At 46.9% G+C, this 26989-nt stretch overlaps 1 protein-coding gene across 1 annotated transcript in view; it reads right to left on the bottom strand.

Moving 5' to 3' along the window:
• Positions 1 to 2231: 2231 nt before the first annotated feature.
• C12H16orf46 (chromosome 12 C16orf46 homolog) overlaps positions 2232 to 26989 on the bottom strand; it is a 138151-nt gene continuing 113393 nt past the window's right edge. The window contains exon 3 of the mRNA XM_085640043.1: positions 2232 to 3570. Within this exon, the coding sequence (XP_085496169.1) occupies positions 2512 to 3570 (1059 nt within the window). The 3' untranslated portion in view covers positions 2232 to 2511. The remainder of the gene's footprint in view (positions 3571 to 26989) is intronic.

Here is a 26989-nt window from a genome sequence, read left to right as displayed (position 1 = left end):
GAACTCTGTGTTGATGTATTCATCACCGCAGAGAAAGTGCAGTCTCACAACCTTTGCACATTGGCGTTCCCAAGGCAGACTCCATTAGGAGACGTTTTTGCGTTCAAATAGGGTATGCAACTCCTGTATGCTTTTCCACCTCTCCCTCCTCCTCAGGGTGTTAAAAAAGAACAATAAAGATTGAGCCTACATCATCCTAGTGGTGCCGGACTGGGTGTAGAGGGTATGGTACACAGAACTTCTGGCCATAAGCATCTGTCCTGCAGTCCGACAGCCCCTTCAAGAAGACTTCCTGTTGGAGCAAGGGGGTTGGGTTCAGTACCCGAACCTGCAAAGCCTACACCTTTATGCATGGAGACAGTTGATGGCTTTCGATCTCCCCCAGAAGTTGCTGGGCTTATCTTGACAGCCAGGCGTCTTTTCACCAAAAGTGTTTATGCTGGGCGCTGCAAGCAGTTTATGCTGTGATGATGTTCCGGTACTAGCTTATCATTCTGACATTCTCTTGTTTAGTTTATCATTGGCCCAACGAGGCCTTGCTGTGACCAAAGTTAAGGGTTACTTATTGGCTCTTTCAGGCTATCTCCTTTTACTAGATCAACTGTCTTTCCTCAAATCACTGGTTGTGATGTGTTATTGAAGGGGTTGAGACACATTTTCCCACCTGTGCCTTTTGTAATTCCACAATGGGATCTGACCCTGGTCTTGACCTACCCGATGTGCTTGCCTTTCATGCGTATGCACAGCTGTTCTTTGCGGTTGCTTACTCCTAAAACGGTGTTCCTCATTGCCATAACATCTGCAAGGCAAATGAGTAAACTTCAGGCTTTATCAGCAGTGCCTCGTTATGTCTCCTTTAAGAACAAGTTAGTCTTTCGCATGAAGACAGCAGTCATTTCCAAGGTAGTCTTGCCCCTTCTTATAGGCCAATCCATCACTTTTTCATCCTTTATGGATACACATCCCCACTCCTCAAAGGAAGAAGAGCAACTACATTGCCTTGAGCATAAAAGGGCTCTCAGTGTTTATATCAAGAGAACCAGCAAAGTCTAACAAGATGAACAGCTGTTTATCAGTTTCTCTGAAGCAGAAAAGGACAAGGCAGAGTAGAAGAGGAACATCTCTAGATGGATTGTACTGTGTATTCGGATATGCTACGCGGAAGCCAAGAGGCAACCTCCAGAAGGTTTGCATGCTCATTCTACCACAGCAATGGCTGAAACCACAACACTAGCGCGTGGTGTCCTAGTCTTGGACATCTGTCAGGCTGCTATGTGGGCATCCCTCCACACGTTCACAAAGCATTACTGCCTGGATAGTCAGATTAGGTGGGATGGTCATTTTGCCCATTAAATCCTGCAGGATTTCCTAGTCTGAGCCATTCCACAGACCCACCACCTGAAGAGTACTGCTTTGGTATCTATTGAAAAGGTGAGGAATATACCATTAGAATGCTCTATCAGAAGAACAAATTAGCTTGGGTAGCATCTTTTCTGGTAGAGACTCTATCTAAACAGAGTTTCCTCACCCACCCTCCCCCTTCCTCGTTCGGAAGAATGGACTCTTACAAGACAAGGGTAATGAGATGCCAATAGTTAATTTCTACACACTATCACCGATTTCTTGAGGCTCAATGTCTGTTGGCACAGACAGAGTACAGAAAGAAAGTTATGCCAGCATGTGCATGTGTTTTATTTGTACTGGTCCTGATATCATACCTGCATGGGACGGAGCGGCCTGAAGCAACCTACCATTTGATACTCCCTGCCGGCACTGGAGGGAATTGCTATGTAAACATTTCCAGTTCGAGTCTGACGCCTGGCGATATACAAAAGGTGAAGAAACTGTGGTTAGATGGTCTCTACCAGAAAAGACGTCAGAGAAGGTAAGTCACTTGTTCTTTAAGCTTCAAGGGTAACCTTTTTTAGTGTGCATGATATTAATGTTATCAAGTAATTAACTCAACAGTGTTTCTCGTGAAGTAGAGAAGATTTTGCACATGAGCAGAGTTAGCAACTTAAATGATTAAAATGGATACTTATTTTGCTGAAGAAACGACACAGAGGTTAAAACGTTGTTAGGCAGAAAGAATGGAATCTGGGAGGAAGGAAATGTTCTGTTGTCGGGAGCAATGTGTGAGGAGAAATAGGGGGCACGTTTCTGTGGGGTTTGAGCATTAACAATTTTGCAGCTATTCACTTCGGATGCAAGGGAAGCATGATATGTTTATTGAGTTTATTATGAGAAATAGGAATTATTCCTCATCAAAGGCTAAATATTTGAACACAGAGTATTTTAAAAACATAGTTTCCTAATAATTACAATGTATAACTGTGTAAAGGCATTATTGGAACTCAAGGGCACAACTTCAGGTTCTTAAAAAATGCATAGTGGAGTACAGTAGCTATGCGTTTGCTGCCAAGCGTGCCCGCCCGCCTTCACACATTTTTCAAGATGTTTTGTTCAGTAGGCTCTTAAGCAGCATTGTTCTGTGACCTCCTTTCACAAGGGTCACATAAGTCTGTGGGAACAGATTGGTATTTCAACTCTGGTGACTGTCAGCGAGGGCAGTATTGGTGCTGAAAGCAGGGACGCGGGAGCCATCTTGGATCGGGTTCGTCGCTTAGCGTCACTGGGATTTCTGGCCTGTTGAGCCACGGGTGCTCTCACGTCATCCAGCCTCACATTTCGCTTATTTTGAGGGATGTGTGCAAGTCCCAGGCTGCTGAGACGAGAGTGATGTTTTGAAGACATACCACTTACAGTGGCATTGTTTTTACCAGGCAGGAAAGAGTACTGCCAGTACAGACGTTCAGCTTCTTGCAGAAGAGGACCCTTTGGGACATTGGGCGCAACGAGGGATGCGGCCTCCTGCGTTCTTATCTGCTGATTGGCCAGATACGGCATTTTATCAAGAGCGTCTTTGTGCTCCGTCTTTTTTGCAGCATAGCCACACAAATGGTCCTCTATGAGAGCATGGCTTGGCACTTTCACTTGTGGCGGCATCAATACGCCTTTGACCTTCCTGCCAGCAGAAAAAGAGCGGTCATTTAAAACTGCAGCTTTGACTGGTGGGAGAACGGCAAAGGTGTTTAAAGTCAAATATTCTTTCTGGCCGCTCTCAGAAATCGGAATTGTAGACTTGAGGCTCAAGTTGTCAAATTCTCGGAATAAATTGGCTTCCGGGCTTTTAGGTTTTTCCTTGTACCAGGATGAGAGAATGTATGTTTGTTGTGGTTCTCGTTGGTGTTTCTGGACAGTAGCCCATCTGTCACTGTCCACATCTTTAGACGCTTCAAGAAGAGAATTATTAGAGGCACTGCACACAGATGGGAATTCCTCTGCAGGGCACAGATCCGGCTCCAGTGAGACTGCACAAGAGACAACTGATCTGCTGTACACTGACGGCTGATCCAGTGCAGGTTTGTTGTCTGGGGTCGGTACTCTATCTGGGACTTTCTGCATTTCTGAACAAAGCACGCAGCTGCTGTCCTCTCTGAGCTTTGGTTTCCTTGAATTTTTCCTGGGCCGAAGACACACGTATGGAGAAACTCGACCCCAGCTTTGCACCTGTGAAGCATGAAGCAAATGACATATCCATTAATAATTATTTCATCATGGAGACATAAGAAAACAGAGCAATTTATATTCATTAGACACATTTTCATTGTTAAACAGCAAGGTTGTAATTAGAGAGCTGAGGCTGTATTATGAACTCAGTAAAATAGTGATGTAGGTATGGTACAGAAGGGGCCAGATATATCAAGCCTTTGCACTGGTGCAGAGTCACAAGAATTGATGCAAACCAGTGCAAAGGCTTGAAGTGGGAAGTACTTTCTAGCGCAAATCCTGACTTGTGTTGGAAAGTAGTCCCAAAATAAAGCAAAGTATTACTTTGCAGTACTTTGCGTCAAGGTGCATCGCAACCACCCATGGGTTCTGATGCAAATTCCTATCTATTGAAATTGGTACACAGGGATTTGCGTCAAAATGAAACCTCCTCAAGGCAGGTGTAGTGCCTGAGAAAAGTTTTTTCCCTTAATCTTCAAACTTGAGATGTTTGTTGAACCGTGAACACACATACAAACTAAGCACAGTATTGTGTGCTAGAAGGGTACCCTTGAAGTTTAATGCATCAAAAATATGAATAAACGAAATGTAATTTTCTAGTAAACAAACCAACTTCACATTGCTAAAACGGAGCAATAATCTGATGTCCGTAAGAATATGCTTAAAAGTCTATCAAACCAAAGCCAGTGCAGAACAAGTCAACATATCCAAATTTCTTGACTTGTAAAATGTTCTTGTGGCATTAGAATCTTGAGGTCGAAACAGACACGCCATTGAAGATAAGACATTTTAGTATATTCAGTACACTAGTCCACATACATTTTAAATACTTCACCTATATAAAACCTCAAACGAATTTTAAGAATGCCCAGAACACTTTTATTTATTTCAAAACTCTGTTTACGTGCCTGGAATAAGAGTGTAAAGTATACAGCAATGGTGAGGCACATGCGCCCCATCTTCAGCTCCTGAAGTCAATTTCCACCTGGTCACTGATTGGGTCTGGGGAATCTGCCTTCTACATTTGACCAGGTGCTTATGAGATATGTAATTCAAACAGTCCAGACTCTATGTTCGGGGACCAAGCCCAAGGAACCATGGGTAATTACCCACAAAAGTGATGTTAACTCACCACTGCCACAGGTAGACTGCACACCGTTTATAGCTGTGTCAAGAATTCCTGTCCTACGAGGGGAGGAAAACGGTAACCATCGAAAACGGACTACATCTCCCAGGATGCTTAGCGGTTGAGAGGTTATGTAAACAGGAGAGCTGTTACATAACTCAAGGGAAACACGCCCTTATGTAAACAGGAGAGCTGTTACATAACTCAAGGAAAACACGCCCTATAAAGGGAGGAACCGGGAGGTACAAGGCTGTCGGATATTGTGTTTACACCGACGTACCTGCTTCGTGAAGAGCAGTGTTCCGGAGTGGTGCTCCAGTAAGGCAAGAACGGAGGTAGGTCGAGTCGTTACTCCCTGGGCCGTGTCTTGCCCCATCGTCACCTGTGAAGGACCCGGAAGCTCTACCGGTCAACCATTGAGCTTCGCTTTTTGACTCGGCTGAGTCCAAGCGCAGTGGCGCTTTTGCTGGTTGGAGTCGTAACTCCCAGCCCGACCAGAGACACAGGGACTGCCAGCTGTAACGCACACCAGGAGGTGTTTGCCGCGTTACAGACTCGGAAGTCCACAGGATCGATCGAGCGGCTGCTCTCGGTTCAGTCTTCTTGCTTGTGATTGGGGTATCGGTGACGCATCACCAGGAGGTGACTCCGCGTCCCGGTGCAGTCTGAGGAAGAGGTTGAGCGGCTGCTCCCTTCAGGTAGAGACCCCGGCTGGGTGTTTCCCTGACTCCTCGATTCTCCCCAACACTCTTCGTGCCCCTCACAGCCTACCGATTGGCATTGTCGGCCATTTCATTTCTGCCCTCTGTTGGCATACGCCGGGATCGGCGTATATGCAGAGGACGGTTAGGACCATCCGTGCTGTGGGCTGGTAACGTACTTAGCCTGGAGGATTCCAGTGACTATAACTTTTGTTTGTTCTTTGTATTTTATTTGCCTTCATTAAAAGAACTAACCCTTCACAAGTGGTTGCGTCCTCATTGTCGTGACTGTTAAACGATCCTGAGACGTTCAGGGCGTTACAAAATATCCGACCTTAATAACACTAACTGTCTCCCGGTCGATAACAGACATGGCAACACTTGATGATGTGCTGGCTGCTTTAGCGGCCATGCAAGTTGAAGTGGCTGCCTCTAGGCAAGAAACAGCCGATGTAAAAGCCAGACTGGATGCTATCCAATTGGACCCGCTCACGCCCAGCACCTCCCTCACGAACCAGACCCCTGCGGTAGTAGTGGAAATGCCGGTAGCCATCCCCTTGGCAACACCAGAGAGGTACAGTGGGGATCCTAACACAGTGCAGGTATTCCTCACACAAGTGGCGCTACATTTATCGTGCAAACCAAAGGCGGTCCCCACGAGTCAGGCTCGTGTGGCTTTCCTTATATCCTATTTGGCTGGAAACGCGGCACAATGGGCCGTACCTCTGGTGAGCAGGGACGACCCCCTCTTATGTGATTGGGGTGCTTTTCGCGAGGAATTCCTGAAGGTATTCGACAGAAGGGCTGACTCGTACACGGCGGACCGTGAAATGCTTGAGTTGAGACAGGGATCCAACGACCTGGTGCAGTATCTCAACGCGTTCCGAAGGCTGGTTGCGGAAACCAAGTGGCCTGTTGCTAAACAGACGGCGCTCTTCCATCAAGGGCTGTGCGATGAGCTCAAGGACGCCGTGGCTCATATTGACCCTCAACCCAAGACATGTGAGGGCCTTATCAACCTGGTATTACGGCTGGAACATAGGCTAAGTGAAAGAAAGGGGGATCATGGGAGAAAAGGAAAATCCCTTCCATCCTATGTGACGGTGGGAAGTCCTGAAACTTCCACCGCATCCAAGGGAGAACCCATGGACATCAGCGCAATACGAGCGAGCCTCACAGCCACGGAGAAAGAGTCACGCCGTAAACAAGGATTGTGCCTATATTGTGGCAAAAAAGGCCACTACGTACATGAATGCCCTGCCAAACCGAAGACGTCACGTTATCGGGCCAACCGGTCGGTAACAGCCGTGGTGGACATACCGGCGGAAAACTAGAGGACTCCAAGACCAGAGAAGGGGCATCTCGGAGTCACTCATCCATCCCTTCACTTTCCAACTCGGTCACTAAGGGACCACGACACCTGTTTATCACGGTGCACGTGGGAGTGCATGACCAGTGGATACCCGTTGTGGCCATGGTGGATTCAGGGGCCACTGGCATGTTTATGGACCACAACGAGGCGTGCAGGCTAGGGCTAGTGCTTCTTCCCAAAGCAGTACCCGAAGACGTCTATGCGGTAGACGGAAGGCGATTGGTGACGGGGCCCATCGGACAGCACACGGGGGTCCTTCCGATGAGATATGGGAGGAACCATTTGGAACAAATCGATTTTAACATCATCCGAGCGCCCCAATATGGCGTCATATTGGGATTGCCGTGGCTACAGAAACACAACCCCTTTGTGGATTGGCCAACACATCGCATCGAAATGACGTCACCGTATTGCATCCTGCATTGTGGAATAAGAACGGAATCCCTTGACGCAGATGAGAGCGGGAGTCAGACGGTGGCTACAGCGGCAGAAAAAGATGTGGCTCTCCCCCAGGCTTATCACAGTTTTGAGGATGTATTTGATGAGGTGAAGGCGGAAGTGCTACCACCACATAGACAGTTTGACTGCCAGATCGACCTGGTGCCAGGGGCCAGCGTTCCCAGCGGCAGGCTGTATGCCCTGACGGAGCCTGAAAACGTGCATCTCAGGGGGTACCTGGATAAACTCCTCAAGCTAAGATTCATCCGCCCGTCCAAGTCTCCGGCCGCCTCGCCACTCTTCTTCATCCCGAAGGCTAATGGGGAGCTGAGAGCCTGTGTGGACTTTAGGGCATTGAATGCGATAACCATAAAAAATCGGTACCCCTTGCCTCTCATCAGTGTACTTCTGGAACAGGTCAAGAAAGCTCGTATCTACACCAAGTTGGATTTGAAAGGGGCATACCATCTGGTGCGCATGAGGGACGGAGACGAGTGGAAGACCGCCTTTAAGACCAGGTTCGGCCTTTTTGAGTACCTCGTCATGCCGTTCGGTCTGTGCAACGCCCCGGCAGCCTTTCAGTACTTTTTGAATGAGGTATTCAGAGAGGAGTTGGATATCTACGTGGTCGTATATATCGACGACATCCTCATCTATTCGTCCAGTGTGGAGGAGCACGTACACCACGTCAAAGCTGTGCTCCAAAAACTGAGGGAAAACATGCTGTTTTGTAAACTCAGCAAGTGTGACTTCCACGTCACATCCGTGGAATTCCTCGGAGTGATGCTGAGTCCAGAGGGACAGGAGATGGCAGAACGAAAGATCAAGGCGGTGAAAGAATGGCCGGTGCCCCAAAGCGTGAAGGACGTCCAAAGTTTCATTGGCTTCGCCAACTTTTACAGGCGGTTTATAGATGGATTTTCAGGAGTGGTGGCCCCAATCACACAGCTACTGAGGAAGTCCAAGGAGTTTGTCTGGTCCCCTGAAGCGAACAAAGCCTTTGAGGCCCTGAAAAGCGCCTTTGGTAAGGCGCCGGTGTTGGCTCACCCCGATCCGGATCTCCCCTACGTGGTGGAAGCGGACGCGTCGGATGTGGCGCTGGGGGCTATCTTGTCCCAACGCAACCACGACACAGGGGTGCTTCATCCCGTTGCGTACATGTCCCGCAAACTCAACGACGCCGAACGCAACTACCATATTGCGGAGAAGGAGCTTCTCGCAATCAAGGACGCCTTCACCGAATGGAGGCATTGGTTGATGGGGGCAAGACATGTGGTATCGGTGTACACGGACCATCGGAACCTACAGTTCATGACGGCCACTAGACACCTTTCTCCCAGGCAGCTGCGGTGGATGATCTTCTTTGCGGGGTTCAACTTCCGCATCACATATCGGCCGGGGACGGAAAACCGGAAGGCGGACGCCCTGTCCCGTCAATCTGCAGTTAAGGAACCATTGCCTGCAACCGAGCGTTCCATCATTTCCCCGAGGATGGTATTGGGGGTTATCCAACCGGATACTTTCCTGAGGGGAATAAAGAGAGGGATCAGGTCATTCGCATGGCGGAGGTGGCTCCTCAGTCACAGAGAATGGCAGCTGAAGGACGGGATACCCCTGAAGGGCAGGTGCCTATTGATACCCACGCCTAGGCTAAGGAAACAAGCATTCATCTGGTGCCATGACTCTCCATGCGCAGGTCATTTGGGCTTTGAAAAAACGGTGGCTAGCATGGGACGGCATTTCTGGTGGCCAACCATGAGAGTGGATGTCAGGAGGTGGGGACAGGAGTGTCCTACGTGTGCTACCATGAAGGCCGACCATGGCCGAACCCAAGGGCTCTTACATCCACTTCCGACCCCGGATAGACCATGGGATAGCATATCACTGGACTTCGTGGTGGGCCTACCGGTAGACCAGGGGATGACGGCAATACTGGTGGTGGTGGATTACTTGACGAAAATGGGGCACTTCATCCCCTGCAAGAGAGTCCCTACGGCCGGGGAATTGGCGTCACTACTCCTAAAGAATGTGGTACGACTGCATGGATTACCTGGGGTGATCGTGTCGGACCGGGGGTCGCAGTTTACTGCGCAATTCTGGAAGACTTGGTGCACTGCGCTGCATGTTAAGTCCGCCCTGTCCACCAGCTACCACCCTCAAACGGACGGCCAAACCGAGCGCCTGAACCAAACGCTCAAACAGTATCTGCGATGTTTTGTGGACCAGGGCAGGGAAGAATGGGTCGACTTGCTATGGGTTGCAGAGATAGCCTATAACAACGCCACTCACAGCTCCACACAGTCATCTCCGTTCTATAGCAACTATGGCAAACATCCCCGGTTCTTGCCATTTCTACATCCGTTCAGAGAGGACAGGATTCCCGCCACAGCGGACAGGGTGGCACACATAAAAGACACGTTGATGCGCTCAAGGGCTGTCCTAATAGAGGCCAAGAGAAGATACAAGGCTGCGGCAGATAGGAAGAGAAGGCCCGGGCCACTGTACCGCACTGGAGACTACGTCTGGATATCCACAAGAAACATGAGGTTTCGAAAGAACAGTGTGTTCCATCCCAAGTACATGGGCCCCTATCGAATTACCAAGTGTATGGGTCCCGTGAACGTGAAGGTGTGCTTGCCCCAGTCATTGCGGATACACCCTGTCTTTCATGTATCATTGCTCAAACCAGCACCCTCCAAGCCGTCTGGGACACCTAGGCCGGTATGCGTGGAGTCGGAGGTGGAGTATGAAGTGTCGGGCATACGGGCGTCCAAATGGCGCAGGGGGAAGCTGTGGTACCTGGTTGCGTGGAAAGGCTATGGCCCGGAGGAGCATTCATGGGAACCGGCTGAAGGGGTTCATGCTCCGCGCTTGGTCTCCTTGTTCCATCGGCGTTTTCCTGCCAGCGCTGGACCCGTGGGGAGCCGCTGAGAGGGAGGATGTACTGTCAAGAATTCCTGTCCTACGAGGGGAGGAAAACGGTAACCAGCGAAAACGGACTACATCTCCCAGGATGCTTAGCGGTTGAGAGGTTATGTAAACAGGAGAGCTGTTACATAACTCAAGGGAAACACGCCCTTATGTAAACAGGAGAGCTGTTACATAACTCAAGGAAAACACGCCCTATAAAGGGAGGAACCGGGAGGTACAAGGCTGTCGGATATTGTGTTTACACCGACGTACCTGCTTCGTGAAGAGCAGTGTTCCGGAGTGGTGCTCCAGTAAGGCAAGAACGGAGGTAGGTCGAGTCGTTACTCCCTGGGCCGTGTCTTGCCCCATCGTCACCTGTGAAGGACCCGGAAGCTCTACCGGTCAACCATTGAGCTTCGCTTTTTGACTCGGCTGAGTCCAAGCGCAGTGGCGCTTTTGCTGGTTGGAGTCGTAACTCCCAGCCCGACCAGAGACACAGGGACTGCCAGCTGTAACGCACACCAGGAGGTGTTTGCCGCGTTACAGACTCGGAAGTCCACAGGATCGATCGAGCGGCTGCTCTCGGTTCAGTCTTCTTGCTTGTGATTGGGGTATCGGTGACGCATCACCAGGAGGTGACTCCGCGTCCCGGTGCAGTCTGAGGAAGAGGTTGAGCGGCTGCTCCCTTCAGGTAGAGACCCCGGCTGGGTGTTTCCCTGACTCCTCGATTCTCCCCAACACTCTTCGTGCCCCTCACAGCCTACCGATTGGCATTGTCGGCCATTTCATTTCTGCCCTCTGTTGGCATACGCCGGGATCGGCGTATATGCAGAGGACGGTTAGGACCATCCGTGCTGTGGGCTGGTAACGTACTTAGCCTGGAGGATTCCAGTGACTATAACTTTTGTTTGTTCTTTGTATTTTATTTGCCTTCATTAAAAGAACTAACCCTTCACAAGTGGTTGCGTCCTCATTGTCGTGACTGTTAAACGATCCTGAGACGTTCAGGGCGTTACAAGCTGATTCCCCTTCCCGCCAAAGACGCTGATTGTATTATTCACACAAAAAGTATCGACGTAGAACGGCTAACCATCGTGCTAACCATCGTAACAACTAAGCCGTTGTATCAATCTTAGAATTTTCATTACCTATGCAAGGAGTCGAGCATTATTCAGTTTTTTTTTTTTATAACCTAGGTTGACCAGAGCCCTTTGTCATCAAACATTTCAGAGTCCTTTAATAAAACTATGTTCCTGACTTGGGGGGAACGGGGCGCGCTTAGTGATGCCTCCATGAAGACCATGAGACGAACCCGCAGAGATGAAACACCTCAGTGTTCCTGTGGGTAATAGCTTACCCTCTACTTGTTTTGATTTGGGCGCTACTTTATTATGCTCCCAGATCATTAACAAATGCAGATTGGCCATATTCTTGCACGTCAGATAGACATGGTGGATCAGGTTCCATTATTGTTGTTATATTGCCTCCGTCCTCAAAGTCTGATATTGTGCAACACAAAAGGGACTGATCATCTCACGTCAATAACCTCAATGTCCTTCATGCATTAATTATAACAACAGTGGCTAACCGACTCAAGTTCTGATGTGTCGGTGCTGTTTCCTTATCCTGTTGTAGGAAATTCGACTGGAAGGCTAAAGGAAGATAGTGAGGTTACAGTCTCGATGCGAGTCGTGAAAGACCGACAAAGGAAACTTGTTTTCCATAAGGGTAGCTTTGACGCTTGGCTGCTTGATATGGGCAGCAAAGCAATGCATAGACAAATGTGTGTTGGGGATACCAATTCAATCTAACTAAAAAAACGATAAAATAATGAAGTATATCAAAGTTTAAACTAAGTTTACTTAAATCTGTGTATAGGAAAACTGAAAGAATTAAGAAGATAATGCAATGAAAAACAGGAAGTGAAAAAGACTAATCATTATAGGGATAATGCAAAACTACAAAATGTAGTATACAGTAGTCTGCTTTAAAAAAATGTTAACTAGTGGAAAATTGCAGAAAGAAAAATGGTACAGGGCAACAGAAAGGGCATAGGAGTGGGGTGAAACCAGCTACCAATTTCTGTCTATTGATGTTGCAGACTTTGTGTAAGCAGTCAGTTCAGCAACACCTCACTTACAGACAGATGAAGAGAGACCACACAATATGCAACAGGTCCAAAATGTCGGCCCAATGCCCCGTTATTTTATGGTAGTCGTCCTGGGAAGCAGGGTATCCCTGTTTCAGCCCCAAGCACATCAGGGAGCACATTCCCAAACGTTGCAAGCTGTCCAAAAGCAGACCACATATCCAGTGTCCATGGTGGTCTATTCTGGGTACTGTCTCACACAGTTATGAAGCAAATTCTTGGAACAGAGATGTAGGGGAGAGTCTGAGGCAAAGGTCTCAAATCAAGACATTTTTCCTACAGTGAAAGCAGTGGTAGTTCCTTCTTTGTGTTTTTCTGCGTTGGCTCTGTAAGGGGTTTAAAAGAATCATGTTTGTTGGTCAATGGTAGACACCCACTGCACCTAATTATCACAAAATTATCCTACATCAACTTTTTCAAGATTGTGAAGTATTTCTTACCTTAGGAAAGTTACTTTATGGCCAAGTTATTTTCTATAAAGTTTACGATGCTGAAAGACTCTTGTGGCAAAACAGTGCTCACCTTAAATTGTAGACTAACCTATTTGTTTACCAAGCTAGCTTCCCCTACATAAGAAGGACATTTCAGCCTCGCCCAGCAGCGAATGTATGACATTACAACGCAAACATTTACAACGCATGCCTTTTCAACGCAGTTTTTACATCGCAACAACCATTACAACGCATGTTTTTACAACGCATGCCAGAACACCGCATCTTTAGAGACTACATTTACAGCGCATTCCATTAAAACGCATACCATTACAACGCATACCATTACATCGCATATTACTTTTAGGGCAACAGTAGGGTAAGTGTTGGATAGTGTAGGTATAACATTTACAATTCCCACTCCAGTGAGTGCAACAGTAGGGTGTGTTGGATAGTGTAGGGGTAAAAATTACTATTCCCAATCCAGTGAGTGCAACAGTAGGGTAAGAGTTGGATAGTGTAGGGGTAAAATTTACTATTCCCACTCCAGTCAGTGCAACAGTTGGGTAAGTGTTGGATAGTGTAGGGGTAAAAAGGACCATTCCCCATTACTTACCTTATAATGCGTTGTAGTGGCATGCGTTGTAGTGACATGCGTTGTAATGACATGCATTGTAGTGACATACGTTGTAGTGACATGCGATGTAATGGCTGCGTTGTAATGGCATGCAATGTAAAGGATGTTGCGTTGTAATGACTGTGTTGTAAAGATAGTGCGTTGTAATGACTGCTTTGTAAAGGTTGTTTACCCCCAGCAGCACTTCAGGCAAGGTCTCCCTCAAGGAGGAGAACCCGAGAAACTGAGTTGGGAAAAAGATAAACAGAAGCTGCTGTGTAAATTGCTTGTGGGGTAGAAAAAATTCCCACCTTGCAAATATCTGTGTTATCCTGCCATATTTTTACTTTTTTGGTTGATGCTTGATTTCCCCAGGCGGTTACAGGTGGTCACAATAGCTTTGATGTCACTGGAAGTGAGCCACCTTGCTTCTCTAGCAACACACACAGCTCTGCTGAACTTGAGATACACCCAAAGTGTACAGTCCACCTCCACTCATAGTATATGTTGACCACTGGCCAGTCACTTGGCCCTCGGATAACTGGGTGCGGTGCAACCGATTGGTAGGTACGATATAGGCCTGTTACTGACACGACATTGAAATGTGTCTACCGAGCCTAACTAAAGCTCTTGACTTCACTTTGAGTGTGTGCTCACAGGGACCTCAAGAGAATTTGTGAAAGACGTGCCTTTGGGATACTATGCCATTAGATTATTGTGGAACCAATATAATAAGCGTTAGAATTAAAGTGAGGGGTTATTTCCTTACATCTTCCAAGATGTTGGAGGCAGAGAATGAGGCATTTAACAAAGGGACAGCAAAATAGACATGGGCCAAAGAGAAAAAGTGAGCGAGGAGACCTAAGACGTAACAAAATAAACTGACTTGTCACTAACTGCCTTGTGGCTTAACAGAATGCTAATTTTATTTAACATAGCTCCTAAAAGTGTTCTAGCCACTTCTAAGCGCTTTTTAAGTTTTGTTAAGTGGGAGGTGGTCCAAGATGATGGGCCCGATGGAACTAAAATTCAGTTCTCTTTGTTCCCAAGACAAAAAAAAATAGAGTGCAAAAGGACTGGGAGCAAAAGAAAAAGAGAAACAGCGCGAGACACGACCAGAGAATGGCACAGAAATATAATATGTTTATTGCTGGAGTCTTTCAATAAAGGTTTTCTGTTGCACATTGGAATTCATTTCTATCAACTTCAGAAGGGAGAAAGGCACCGTTAGGATTCAAACATTGGTCTTGCACACACATATATGCAGCATATGCATTATCCCATTGATCATCACAATGGCTAGAAAACAAAAATCACTGAAGAAACCGAGAAAAGATGGGGAAACAGATTTGATGGGAAAGAGATAAACAAACAGGCCAAAGGAGAAGACAAAGGGCAGCGGAACAAGGAAGGGGTGGATGCATTGAAAGAAATAGATATAGTAGAAAAGATCACTAGAAAAGAGTGAGATATCTAGGATAAGTCTGGAATAACGAATTCAGTGGAGCAGCAAAGAAGCAATAAAATAGAAACGAGAAACAGCAAAAGAGTTGAGATCAACGCCTAGCAAGATTCACTGGGGAAAAATCTGCAAACCATGACCAGCACATAATCACTGGAAATGGCACCAAAAAGGGAAAGTGACATAATGCGAGACATAAGGATAGAAAAATATAGGGAGAACATTGAGGGAAGTTACGGGCAAAAGCTAGGAATCGCTGGGACACACAACGTTATGACAAATAGAAAATGAGATACACAATGACCCAGAACACAGAAACGGACAATAGGAGAGAACATGATAAAAAACAGTATGTAGGCATGCAGCAGATATTTGTAAAGAGAAAAGATGGTGCTGTCTCAATCCTACATCAAGAAGTATGCGTACACCTGGAGGCCAAGAAAGAGCTGACACACAAGAGCGAGGCCTCAAGGTTTGAAGTTACATGCCGCACTTCTACAGAAGAAAATCCTTCTAGAAGCTCTTATAGCACTGTACCATACACTCTCTTCCACAGGGAAGAGCGGGAAGATAGGCATTTTCTAAAACAGAACTTTAGGGTATGTTGAGCAGCAAAGCCATGAGTGAATCTGGAAGGAGCTGATCTAGGAGAGAATCTCTGTATTTTATCAAATAGCTCGGATTTATAAAGCATGGCTAGTCACCCATGAGGGTATCAAGGCACTTGCCAGAACCAGTCGAAGAGCCAGGTCTTGAGTGCCTTTCTGAATTCCAGGAGGGAGGATGGTGTTCGGAGGTGAAGGGGAAGGTCCTTCAGGACTAGGCAGCGAGGTAGGAGAAGGAACGTCCTCCACTGTAGCTCAGGCGAATGCGGGGAGTTTGTGCGAGGGAAGCGGAGTGCAGGTATCTGGAGGGTTGGCAAAAGTTTAGGCGATGGTTGATGTATGCTGGACCCTGGTCATGGAGGGCCCTGTATGTGTGTATCAGCATCTTAAATTGGCATTTTTTATGGATGGGGAGCCAGTGGAGGTTCCTGAGGTGGGGAGGTCAAGGAAGAGCCTGGCAGCTGAGTTTTCATTTGTCTGGAGTCTCTTCAGGAGTTGGGTGGTGATTCCTGTTTACAGCGCAGTGCTGTAGTCGGATTGGCTGGTGACATGGGCTTAAGTGACGGTGTTCCTGGTGCTGACTGGGAGCCATCTGAAGATCTTTCGGAGCATGTGGAGGGTGTTGAAGCAGGCGGAGGAGACTGCGCTGATCTGGCATTTCATGGTGAGTTTGCTGTCTAGGATGATGCCAAGGTTGCGTTGTCTGTCAGCGTTGGTGTGGATCCTTATTTGGAGGGCCACCAGGTGTCATTCCAGGGGAAGGTGTTATTCCCCAAAATCAGCACTTCAGTCTGGTCTCAGTTGAGCTTCAGGAAGTTAATCTTCATCCAGTTGGTGATACTGGTCATGCAGTTGTGGAAGTTGGTCCTGGTGGTGTAGGGGGCTTCTGTGAGGGAGAGGATGAGCTGGGTGTTGTCTGCGTAGGATATGATGTTGAGGTCAGGGGTTCTGAGGATGTTGGCGAAGGGCGTCATGTAAGTGTTGAACAGGGTGGGGCTGAGGGATGAACTTTGAGGGACGCCGCAGATGGTACTCTTTGATTCTGAAGTGAGGGGTGGTCGGCAGATTCTCTGGGTTTGTCCTGTAGGGAAGGATGAGATCCACTTGAGGGCATCTTCTTGGATCCCATCGTGGTGAAGTCGTGTGATGAATGTGTGGTGGGATACGGTGTTTAATGCTGCTGAGAGGTCGAGGTTGATCAGGGCTGCTGTTTCCCCCTGGTGATGGTGGGTTCTGATGTTGTCTGTGGTAACGATCAGGGAGGTCTTGGTGCTGTGGTTGGCGTGGAAACTGGATTGGGAGGTGTCCAGCAGGTTGTTTCTCTCTAGGTGTTTGGCAAGTTGGCAGTTAATGGCCTTCTAGAGGACTTTGGCGGGGAAGGGGAGCAGAGAGATGGGGCGGTAGTTCTCGAGTTCGCTGGGGTCAGCAGAGTTTCTTAAGAAGGGGTATGACCTCTGCGTGTTTCCAATCATCAGGGAAGGTGGCCGTGGTGATGGATGCATTGAGAATGGAGGTGAGTTCGCTGCTGATGTCCTTGCTACCGAGGTTGAAGAAGTGTTGGGGGTAAGGCTCCATTGGTGGTCCAGAGTAGGTGAAGTTCATGATGGCTGTGGTGCTCTGACCTGTAAGCTGTTCCCATACGGTGAGTGGGTGGTTGTGGGTGACGTCAGTCGGTGTGATGAGGTTGTAGAGGTTGGTGAGTTGGGGTTCGAAGTTACTGTAGATGGTGGATATCTTGTTGTGGAAGTAGTCAGCCAGGTTGTTGCAGAGTTCCTGGAAAGGGGGATCTCGGTGACTGACAGGCTCGAGAACTCTGATGATATTGAAGGGTTCCTTCTTGTGGTTGGCACTTACTTCAATGCAGTCCACCAGGGTGCCTCTTTTCATGTTTTAAGCAGGACTATTCAGAGTTTTGTGTTTAGGTAATTATCAAATATTTTAAGGAAGAATCTAAAAAATACATTGTCTGTGTCTGTATTTTCATACCTTTCGCTAAAAGCAACATCTGAATGTTGGCAGCGAGTTAGGGTTGCTGGAATTCTGTATAATCCATACTGATAATGCATGAAACTCTTTCCACCTATATTACGGATGCCTCTGAAATGCATAACGTGAGTGCGCATGGAATCAAATTTCCCTGCTTGAAGATGGATTGGCATTCCCTCTTCTCTAACCCCTGAATTCCCCTCTTTATTGGAAACTGCAACTTATACCACCACGGCTACTGAAAGATATTCAGGCACCGTATTGTAACACACTGGTCACAGTCAAATTACGGCTGGACCAGGCAGTTTCTAAATGCATCTACACAATGAGAGGACAACCAAGTGTTTGCTTAAGTACCCCTGCCCTCCCTAACAGCCTTTGTACTGATGGCACAGTGCCAGGCTCTTGCAGGACAGGCCAATGCAGCTGCTCCAAGAGACAGATGATGCTGTTATGTTAGATCCCATTAGGGATGGTGTTTAGAGAGCTCTATCAGCATTGTCCAGCCACAATCGAGAGAACAAGTTAGAAGTGAACATCAATAATACCTAAATCGTCAAACCAAAATTTGACTGATTTACCAGTTTAAAATAAAATAAACTCCTTCATCATTGTCCACTAAAAGGGGAGTCCCTGTCCCAATTTAACTACATGCAAACAATTTAATAATAATGGATTACACTCCAATTGGTATTCAAAGAAATTTGATGGCCCTTCATTAGTATTTTATTTAGAACTATTTTGAGGTAACCACTAAAAAAACAAAGATTCTTATTTTTGGGAAGAAATATAGCAAGTCTTCCTGACAGCATGGAGGAAATTAGATCCAGAGAATACATTCCTACAAACATTTTGGCATAAACGATTGTATCTCCTTTAACTGGGCATAGGATTTAGAGTAGGTATCAACCTCCGGTGGCTTGGCAAAGTTCAGTCACGAGCAGAGGGGACTATGTTTTACTGCCCTTTTATTAACTTTTGAAAGTAAGGTAACCCCACAGGCTTTGTATGATGCAGAACTGCTGGCCTGTTATCATAGTCTCCTGGAAAATCATCAAGAACCATACTTTGAAATGCATAATAAATTGTTCGCCCAACTCGATGACCCAGGCGCTCAGGCGTGAGATTGGATATATATCATGGCATGACTTGGCAGAGGCAATCCTAATTAGATCTACACATTCTTTGCCTTTGTAGGGATCAAATTAAAATCTCTCTACTGTGTTGCAATGATATATTAATGAGTGAAACAGCAAGGACCAGATTAGTTTTAAGACAAGGTAAACTTAAATGAAGGTCTGCATATTGACTTTGGTCGCATACATCAGTGGGATTTTTCCCCTCCAACCAGGCGTTCATCCAGGCAGACTTGTAGAAATAAGATAATGTATTTACCAAGAAGTTAAATCCTCTATTGCCCTTAATTCTTTGTGTGATGATGAGGTGTTCCTTTACATGGATCAGTTGCCAGACTGATAGTTAAGGTTAGAGGTTCTTAAATTTCAGTTAGGGATTAATTGTGTGTTTCTATCCCTACCATGGAGTCACTCATTAGGGCTAATGAAGGGAAATGTATATGCACTTTAAATTGCAAATGTACTAATACTCCTATTTTGCTGCTCAGTACTATTTCTTATCTTTGCAGCAGCAAATTTGTAAACTTTTATTTACCAAATAAGCGGAAATGTCCCATTAATCAGCAATGAAACTCTCAGCTAATCTGCGCTTTTTAGACATGGCAGTGCACCTTGGTGGTTTTATTAGTTTCTTTCAAAACCTTTAGTTTTACTTCATGGATCGTGTTTGTCATTTATACATAATATTTGTAATTGTTAGAAAGACATTAGTGTCTACATCAAATGAATGATTTTTGATTGAACGAAAAGTCGTCATCTACAGGAAATTGTTTTGGAACTACAGAAAACGGCATCTCGGAAGTGAAGAAAACTGAATCCACCCATTTTCACAACAATTTAGGGATATGGATTTGTTACACGTTGGCTCAAATATAAAGCGAAGCCACTGGAATAAATGCACCTCTCTGGATTTTACTTCGGGGAGCTTTACTTCACACTGATTTACGGCAAGGTTGTTTGTCCAAGGAGTAAGTTGAAAGCACTTGATTTGGAACAATGTGCAAAGTTCAGAAGGATTTTTGGGCTGTCAAGTTCGACCAGTCAAGCCCAAAATGGATAAGTTATTCAATTATTGCTGCATGATTTTATCCATGCTGCCAAGTTTCTTGAATAGGCTTATAAGCTGAGAGAACTTCTTGAGATACTTTAAAAAGCTTTTCTGCCCATATATATCCAGGGAAGCGAGAGTGGGATCAGCGCCTTGGTTAGCCCAGCTACCTTATGCTTTGTTATTATTAGAAATTCATGTAAAATGGGAAGACAGAGTACCTCTTCTGTCAGTCAGCAGCAAACCATTTTATCTAAAGTATCAGATTTTGAAACGTTTGTTACATTTAAGATTGACATATAGTGTGTTAACTCCTTTCATGATGGATCTGTGCAAGGGTATTTATAAGCAGGGGCCGCTCCTCCGCTATGGCGGAAGTGCGTCACCCCACTGCTGAAACACAACAGGCAGAAGAAAAATAAAATGATGATAAAACTATTTTATTGTCATTTTATTTTTGACTTCCAATCCTGTGAGTCTAGGGTGGGGCAGGGCCATGCCGTGACAACAGCAGGGGGCGGATGGGGGTAGGCACTGAAAGTGTGCATGTCGGTTTGGCCGACCGTCCACAGCTGGCTAAACCTACATGCACATTTGGATATCTTCAGGCTCTTCCTTGGAGATATCCCCAGTGGTCAGGGCACGGGCTCCCACTCCCTGCTGGAGCGTGAGACTAGCCCGCTCTGTCCAATCCCTACGCTGCTCACACGCTGGGAGTAATAGCATGAAAGCAGCATTGGGATTGCGAGGGGAGTCTGGGAGCCTGTGGTCCTGGGTAATGGGTGCAGAGGAGCAGTGAGGAGAGGCGCAAGAGCAGAAGATCGCAGCAACCAGCAGCGAAAGGTAAGTGTATTTTTATTCCTCCGAGCTGTCCCCTAAGGTTGGACTGGCAGCAGCCGCCACTAACTATTAGAAACAAGATTATCAGGATGAGATAGTTACAGTTCACTCTTTGGGAGTTGCCGATCATATTTTAATAAGAGCGGGAATTTCAAGCTTTGCACTGCCCTGGAAAAACTGGTTTTCATATAGTATGTATTTGTTGCATCCTTAAGGTTGAGAGGTTGCTATTGGCTTCTTTATTTTTTTTTCATAACCAGCATTTGAGATTGTTACAGTGCAGTTTAAAATACTTTCTACAGTTTGAGATGCTGCAGCAAAACTGTGTTGCCAAGTAATATGATTATTCTGTCTTTTTGAATGAGTTTTAAACTCTGAAGACTGTTTAATTTAATGCTGTTATGTTTATGTTTTTTTGTTTAATTAGACTGAAGTATAAATCAGTTTGTTATGACTTTGTGATCAGCCTGTGGTAGCAACTTTTTTAGCTTCTGTAACACGGGGCACTACGGATTTTGTCTCAAAGCTATTGTAACAATTTTAATTAAGCTACAATAAATGATCCAATCTGACCTATTTTCTGTGATCTGTATTGGCATGGCCACCAGTACAGCCTATATTACACGTTTTACATGGTCTAATCTTTAAACTAGCTCACCACTAAGTGTAGCACTTCCAGATACTCTAAGTTGTTTCAGTATCCTCTATGAGCATGCCCTTCCTACTGCAAAATACAAAGGTTCCTAACATTAATATTAAGATCATTATGGCTTCTCTGTCTTTGAAAGGGTCCGGGAGGGAGGGGGGGGGGGTGGGGGGAGGCTGCGTCTTTTGAGACTGTGTAGTAGTTTCATCTGCCTTGTTGCCGAACAGCAGTCCACAATCCACCCAGAATTATGTCCTGAAATAGGTCCTGACTAAAACCGGTTTGACTGTCTGAGCAGAGCAAGCCTCAGACCTGGCCAGCAAAAGCTTGATACCAGATGGGATGTTTGGTCTGTGACTTCCCAATCCACATCCGTAGAAATATTTGCTAATTCCTTAAATATTGAAAGCTCCGAAATGATGGCCCCTGTTACTGTTTCACTGGGCTTTGCTTCTTGATTCCCATAATTGCTGAATTTTTAGACGATTGAAATGGTTCTTCAAGGGAAACTGTATAAGCTAAGCTTAACTGAATGTCTTAGACAACATCTTGACTCTGGAGGCATGGCTGCTCTCATTCTGCTTAACTTGAGCGCTGCTTTTGACAGAGTGTCACATTCTATCCTGACTGGCAGACTTGAGTCTTTGGGTATAAAAGGCTTGGCATAAAAGGATTGGCCTTGAAGTGTGTGATCTCCTTTTTAAAGGATCACACCTTCCAGGTATCTTTGGCCAATGCAAGATCTAAGACACTAGCCCTGGCGTCACTCAGGGATCCATTTTGAGATCCTTGCTCTTTACCAACTATGTTCATCCTTTAGCAGATGTAATCGAGAAGTGTGGGCTTACCCTCTTTTCATATGTTGATGACACTCAGATCATCTTTTCGTTATCAGCCGCCCAACATCATGACCACTTGTTGCTTCAATTGGGCCAGAGGAATATCTCTTTATGGATCAACAAAAATGCGCTGAAGCTCAACTGTGATAAAACAGAGGTCCTGGTTTTGGGAAACAACCCCAATCTCTGGGGTCCCAGCCACTGGCCGGACTGGCCAGACTCCCTTGGGCCCCTATCCCCCCCGGCTACTAAGGTCAAGAATCTCAGCTTTATTATTGATGATACATTTTCCTTGAAGCCACAGGTGTCTAAGTTTACTGCTACCTGTTTTTTCTGTCCTCAAGCAGCTGAAAAAGATCCTTTGGTTAATTCTCAGGATCTGGTCATATCCAGTTGGATCATGGCAATGTGCTGTACCTGGGCGCAGAAAAGACCTTGATTCGTCGCCTACAGATTATTCAGAATGTGGCGGGCCGGTTACTCTTTCGGCTACTAAGGCACTCCTCAGTCTCTCCTCTGCTTCAGTAACTGCACTGGCTTAAGATTTCGTAGCGCATCAAATTTAAGGCATTGTGCTATATGTTTAATGCCAAATATGGCCTAGTTCCCTTATCCATCCAAAGACAGGTGACTCCCTATGTGCCTACGCGTTTGCTGAGATCCTCCAGCCTATCGCTGTTCACTACACCCAGGTTTTGACTAACCTGCATGAAGGGACACTCCTTTGCCTACCTAGGTCCTAAGTTGTGGAATTCTCTGAAAGTGACTCTTAGGAATTGCAACTCCTTACTTGCTCTGCGTAAAAATCTGAAGACTTGGCTTTTTTAGCTGTCTGTTAAGTCTGTTAAATAAATAAAGCTTTTTGGATGGCGAGCCAGCGGGAGAAAATTTCTATTGCTGCTTTATCTGAGGTTGGGGCTAATACCAGTTCAATTGATCCGGAGTGAACCCAAAGCACATCTGTAACAAGAGAAGGTTGAGGACATGACAATGACACTGAGGCAGTGTACCTCCTGTCAGGACTATGTAGCCCAAGTCATCTGCCCGCATGTATCGATGTCGTACCCAATGGTGGTCTTGAAGTTGTTATAACATACTTTCCTTTGTGTGCTACATCTATCTTTTTTGTTTGGATTCAGGGGGAGAACTAGGGAATCCCCATACCCCAAACCTTTGAGTATCTTTTAGTGTGTAGTAGTTGAGCTGAGCTGAATTTGAAGTCAGTGAATTAATCCTCTACGACTTGTGGTTCCTGAGTTATCGCTGTTACAGGTAGGTTTCAGTATCACTAACACTAATGAGCCTGCCCTGCTCAGGAGAGCCCATCCTTGTTCTGTGGGTGCCCCTGACATTGAAATCTTGAATATAATTGGCTAAGTCCAAGACATTGACCTCAAAGGTTTTGGAACACCCTTGGGAGCCACTGGATTCCTAATGTGAGGAACCATTCAGTCTGCTGATTCACCCATTTGCATCCTGAAGTTGCTGGAGGCCAGTTTGAGTTCAACTGGTTCCTAGTATAATGTCCAGTAATCCTGCTCCTTTTGCCATTCCCCCCACTGTAAATTATATTGAATTCCCTGTGTTGTTGGACACTTAAGTGACTAGACACCTTCTGTTTTTTGTGTGTGGAATCTCTTACTTTACTTCCTCTACATTTACCCACTATAAATAAAAAATCTATTGACTGGACATTGATTCAACTGTGTGTGCTTACTATAGCACACTGTACCACAGTTCTTAGCCTACTACAAAATCCCGACATACTTTTTAATTGTCCGCCTGAGCTACCTTTTTGGGGGGATTTTTAACAAATTGATTTTTCTTTCAGAGGAAGGCCCCATAACTTTCCCTTAAAGTTGTTTTGGTGAAAATGGATACACATGGTAGAATGTTTAGTTCAAAACCACAGTGCCAAACAGCAGCTGAGGATGGCACCAAGAAGGCAGGAAGGGGCTGGTGCCTTCAAACAATCCAGCGAAAGAAGGAATCCAAGGAATTTGCGGACAAGTACTGCGCAGGTCTGCACCAACAGGCACAGAAACCACCAATCAGGCAAGGCAGGAAAAAAGAAGCAAAGCTACGGTAAGGTCAAAACTTCCCCAAATCTAGAAGAAACACAGAAGAACAAAACCAAACACCTAAGTTACGATGGATGCTTCTTAAGTAACCATGCCTCCTTGTCTGAAGACGTTTCTATCACTTGATCCCGCCCCCACACTCCTGTGTGGCTGCGGCACCCTTGCCTCCAATGAGACCGGGAGGAAACACAGAAGTTCGAGGACTCACTGAATAGCAGCAGTGAGTCCCCGATAGTACAAATCACAGGTGGATGAATGACATGACCTGTTTGTCTCATGAAGAAGCACACACCAGACACACTCCTCTCCCAAGCTGGCCAATATATCCTAACGTGGGGAGCGCTGATGTCCATAAGTACGAGACGTAACAAGTTGGAGTGTTCTCCAGAGTGCAAGTGCGACCCATTTGCTGGAGTTTCTTTTCTGCATGCTGTTGCGGCTGTTTCATAGTCTATGACCTGGAGCATTTGTGGGTGTCTTTGGCCTTTTTTGGGCTGCTTCTTACATGAGCATGCCCAGGCTCGCGTGCATTGCTTCAGCCTGTGGCTTGGTTATGGGCATTAGCTCATGTCTCTGCATTTGTCATCCAGCTTTGTGGGACTCTTTGACATGCTGGACCAATGTTCATTGTTTTTTGCCTGCTCGTCAATGATCCTAATCACATCCCTCTTACTCCGCCAACCCTTGTTTCCTGGCTCGCCCTGGCAGAGTGAGGCCTGGGGGCTTTGGGCCAGGAGCCACTGATGTGAGGACCACACTGCCTGGGCCCGGCCACCGCCTGTGAGCCTAAAGGGACCTCAGTGGTAGAGGAAGGTGGACTGTCTGTGAGCCTGGAAGATGCAGCATTCCTGACTGGCAGTTGGGAGTGGCTGAGAAGTGAGTGCCCCAGTGAGGGAACAGGAGGTGTGCCTTCTTGCTCGGGGACACCTTCTGACCGCAGGACCGTTTATGCCCAGCTGGTGCCTGGACCGTCTGTGAACCGAGAGGGGCCTAGGTGCTGGAGAAAGGGTGGACTCACTCGGCACCCGAAGACATGCAGTTTCTGACTGGCAGTTGGGCGCAGCCGGGAAGTGAGTCCCTAGGCAGGGAGCTGGAGGTGTGCCTGCTTTCTGGGGGGTGTTACAGCAAACAAATGATGGACGGAATGCTGACAATGCAAACATTCTTCCCCAGTCAAAAGATCTGGGTTAAATCCATTGTTCTTCTGCCCACTACGCCACCCCAGTTTGGACCCAGCCATATGCAAATCAGTCTTGACCCTGTGCCCCATGGGAACAGTTCAGACCGAACTGCCAGGCCAGGTCCTCCCTGGACCGGAAACAAGCATCCTCAGACCGGTTTCAGGGTATGTCACCCTTCTCCAGCCAGGCTAGCTTGAATCCAGTGGCACAATGAGTAAGGGACCCACGTCTAGGCATACCCATTCCACTTAGGGCGAAAAGTGTTACAGCAAACAAATGATGAATGGAATGCTGACAATGCAAACATTCTCCCCCAGTCAAAGATCTGGGTTAAATCCATCGTTCTTCTGCCCACTACGCCACCCCAGTTTGGACCCAGCCATTTTCAAATCAGTCTAGACCCTGTGCCCCATGGGAACAGTCCAGACCAAACTGCCAGGCCCTCCCTGGACCGGAAACAAGCATCCTGGGACCGGTTTCATGGTATGTCACCCTTCTTCAGCCAGGCTAGCTTGAATCCAGTGGCACAGTAAGCAAGGGACCACCTGCCTGGAACCTATTGCAAGGGGTTCAGTGGAGATTAACTTTTCTCAGCCCATGACTGCGTCGTAGGCCTGGGCTGCTCCACCACTGCAACTGACCGGAGGCCTGCCTACCTCCCTGGATACATTGGGCCCACCATCCTGGTGCATGCATTGCCTGTGCACCCAGAGACACTCACTACCAGCAGTGGGCTTGCATTTGGAAGCTGGTGTTTTGGGCCCGTCACAGTGAGGGGGGCTCTGGACCTTGCTTGCTTAGGGGTCCTTACTTGCTTGGACACTGGGTACGTTGTCTTCGGATCCTTAGACTTTGAGAGGGGCCCGCTTTGCCCCCTTCTTGGTTGAGACTTGAACTTATTGGTGGCACTCTCGCTTCTTCAGTGGCCACCCTTTTTACTCACCCGATTGTTTTCTGGTGCTAACAAAGGCCCTTCATTGACCACGGTCAAGGACAAATAGCCCAAACTCCCCCCACCGCAGGCAAGATCGATGAGTTAGTAAAACTCAATTCCACCTTTGATAAGTGGAAGGGCTGTGAGGTTGGTCCCCAAGGGCTGGTGGCCCTCTTGACTCTTTGGTGTCCATGGTGTAGGCCATTAAGTATTAGAGGATCGCTCTAGAGGGCAAGATTGATGTGCTGAGCCTCGACCTTTCAGAGCTCTGTCAAGATCTTTGCAACGTAATTAAAAGGTAGAGGGTTGCTTGTCGAAAGTGGAGGACTCTACCTGCACGCTCCAGACCACTGTGTCGGCCCTTCAGTGCAGGATCATCCAGTTGAAGGCGAGGCCCAGAGATGTGGACAGCAGATCTAGAAGGAATAAAATCCGATAGTGGGAATCCCAGAGGAGGCAGAGTACGCCTGCCTCACGCAGTTCATTGCAGAGAGGTTTAAGTTGTGGCTCCCGACTGGGAAGCTATCAACTTGCGTTGAGGTGGATAGCGCGCACAGATCACTGGCAGCTCGTCTGCCACCAGAGGGGTGATGATTGGCAGGTTCCTAAGCTTTGCGTTACATGATGCCATCCTTCATGAGGCCCGCAAGCTGGGAAAACTTTAGTGTGGGCTGGACTCTGTTATACTTTTCCTGGATTACACCCGCAGGGTGCAGCAACAACAGCGCTCATTCTGGCTGTCAAGGAGATGCATAGGCTCACTCAAATACAATACATGCTGCAGTTACCAACGCGTATAACAGTGATTTACAAGGATAAAACTCTCATCTTTGATACGGCAAAGGGTGCCTGGTCCTCTGTGGAGGAGCGTCCTGACATCAGCTGCCACTGGTCCTCGTCTTCGCCTTTGAGCATGGC

The sequence above is a fragment of the Triturus cristatus genome, chromosome 12 (assembly GCF_964204655.1).
Source record: "Triturus cristatus chromosome 12, aTriCri1.1, whole genome shotgun sequence".
Classification (NCBI taxonomy): Eukaryota; Metazoa; Chordata; class Amphibia; order Caudata; family Salamandridae; genus Triturus; species Triturus cristatus.
This window is presented reverse-complemented; position numbering and strand designations above follow the sequence as displayed.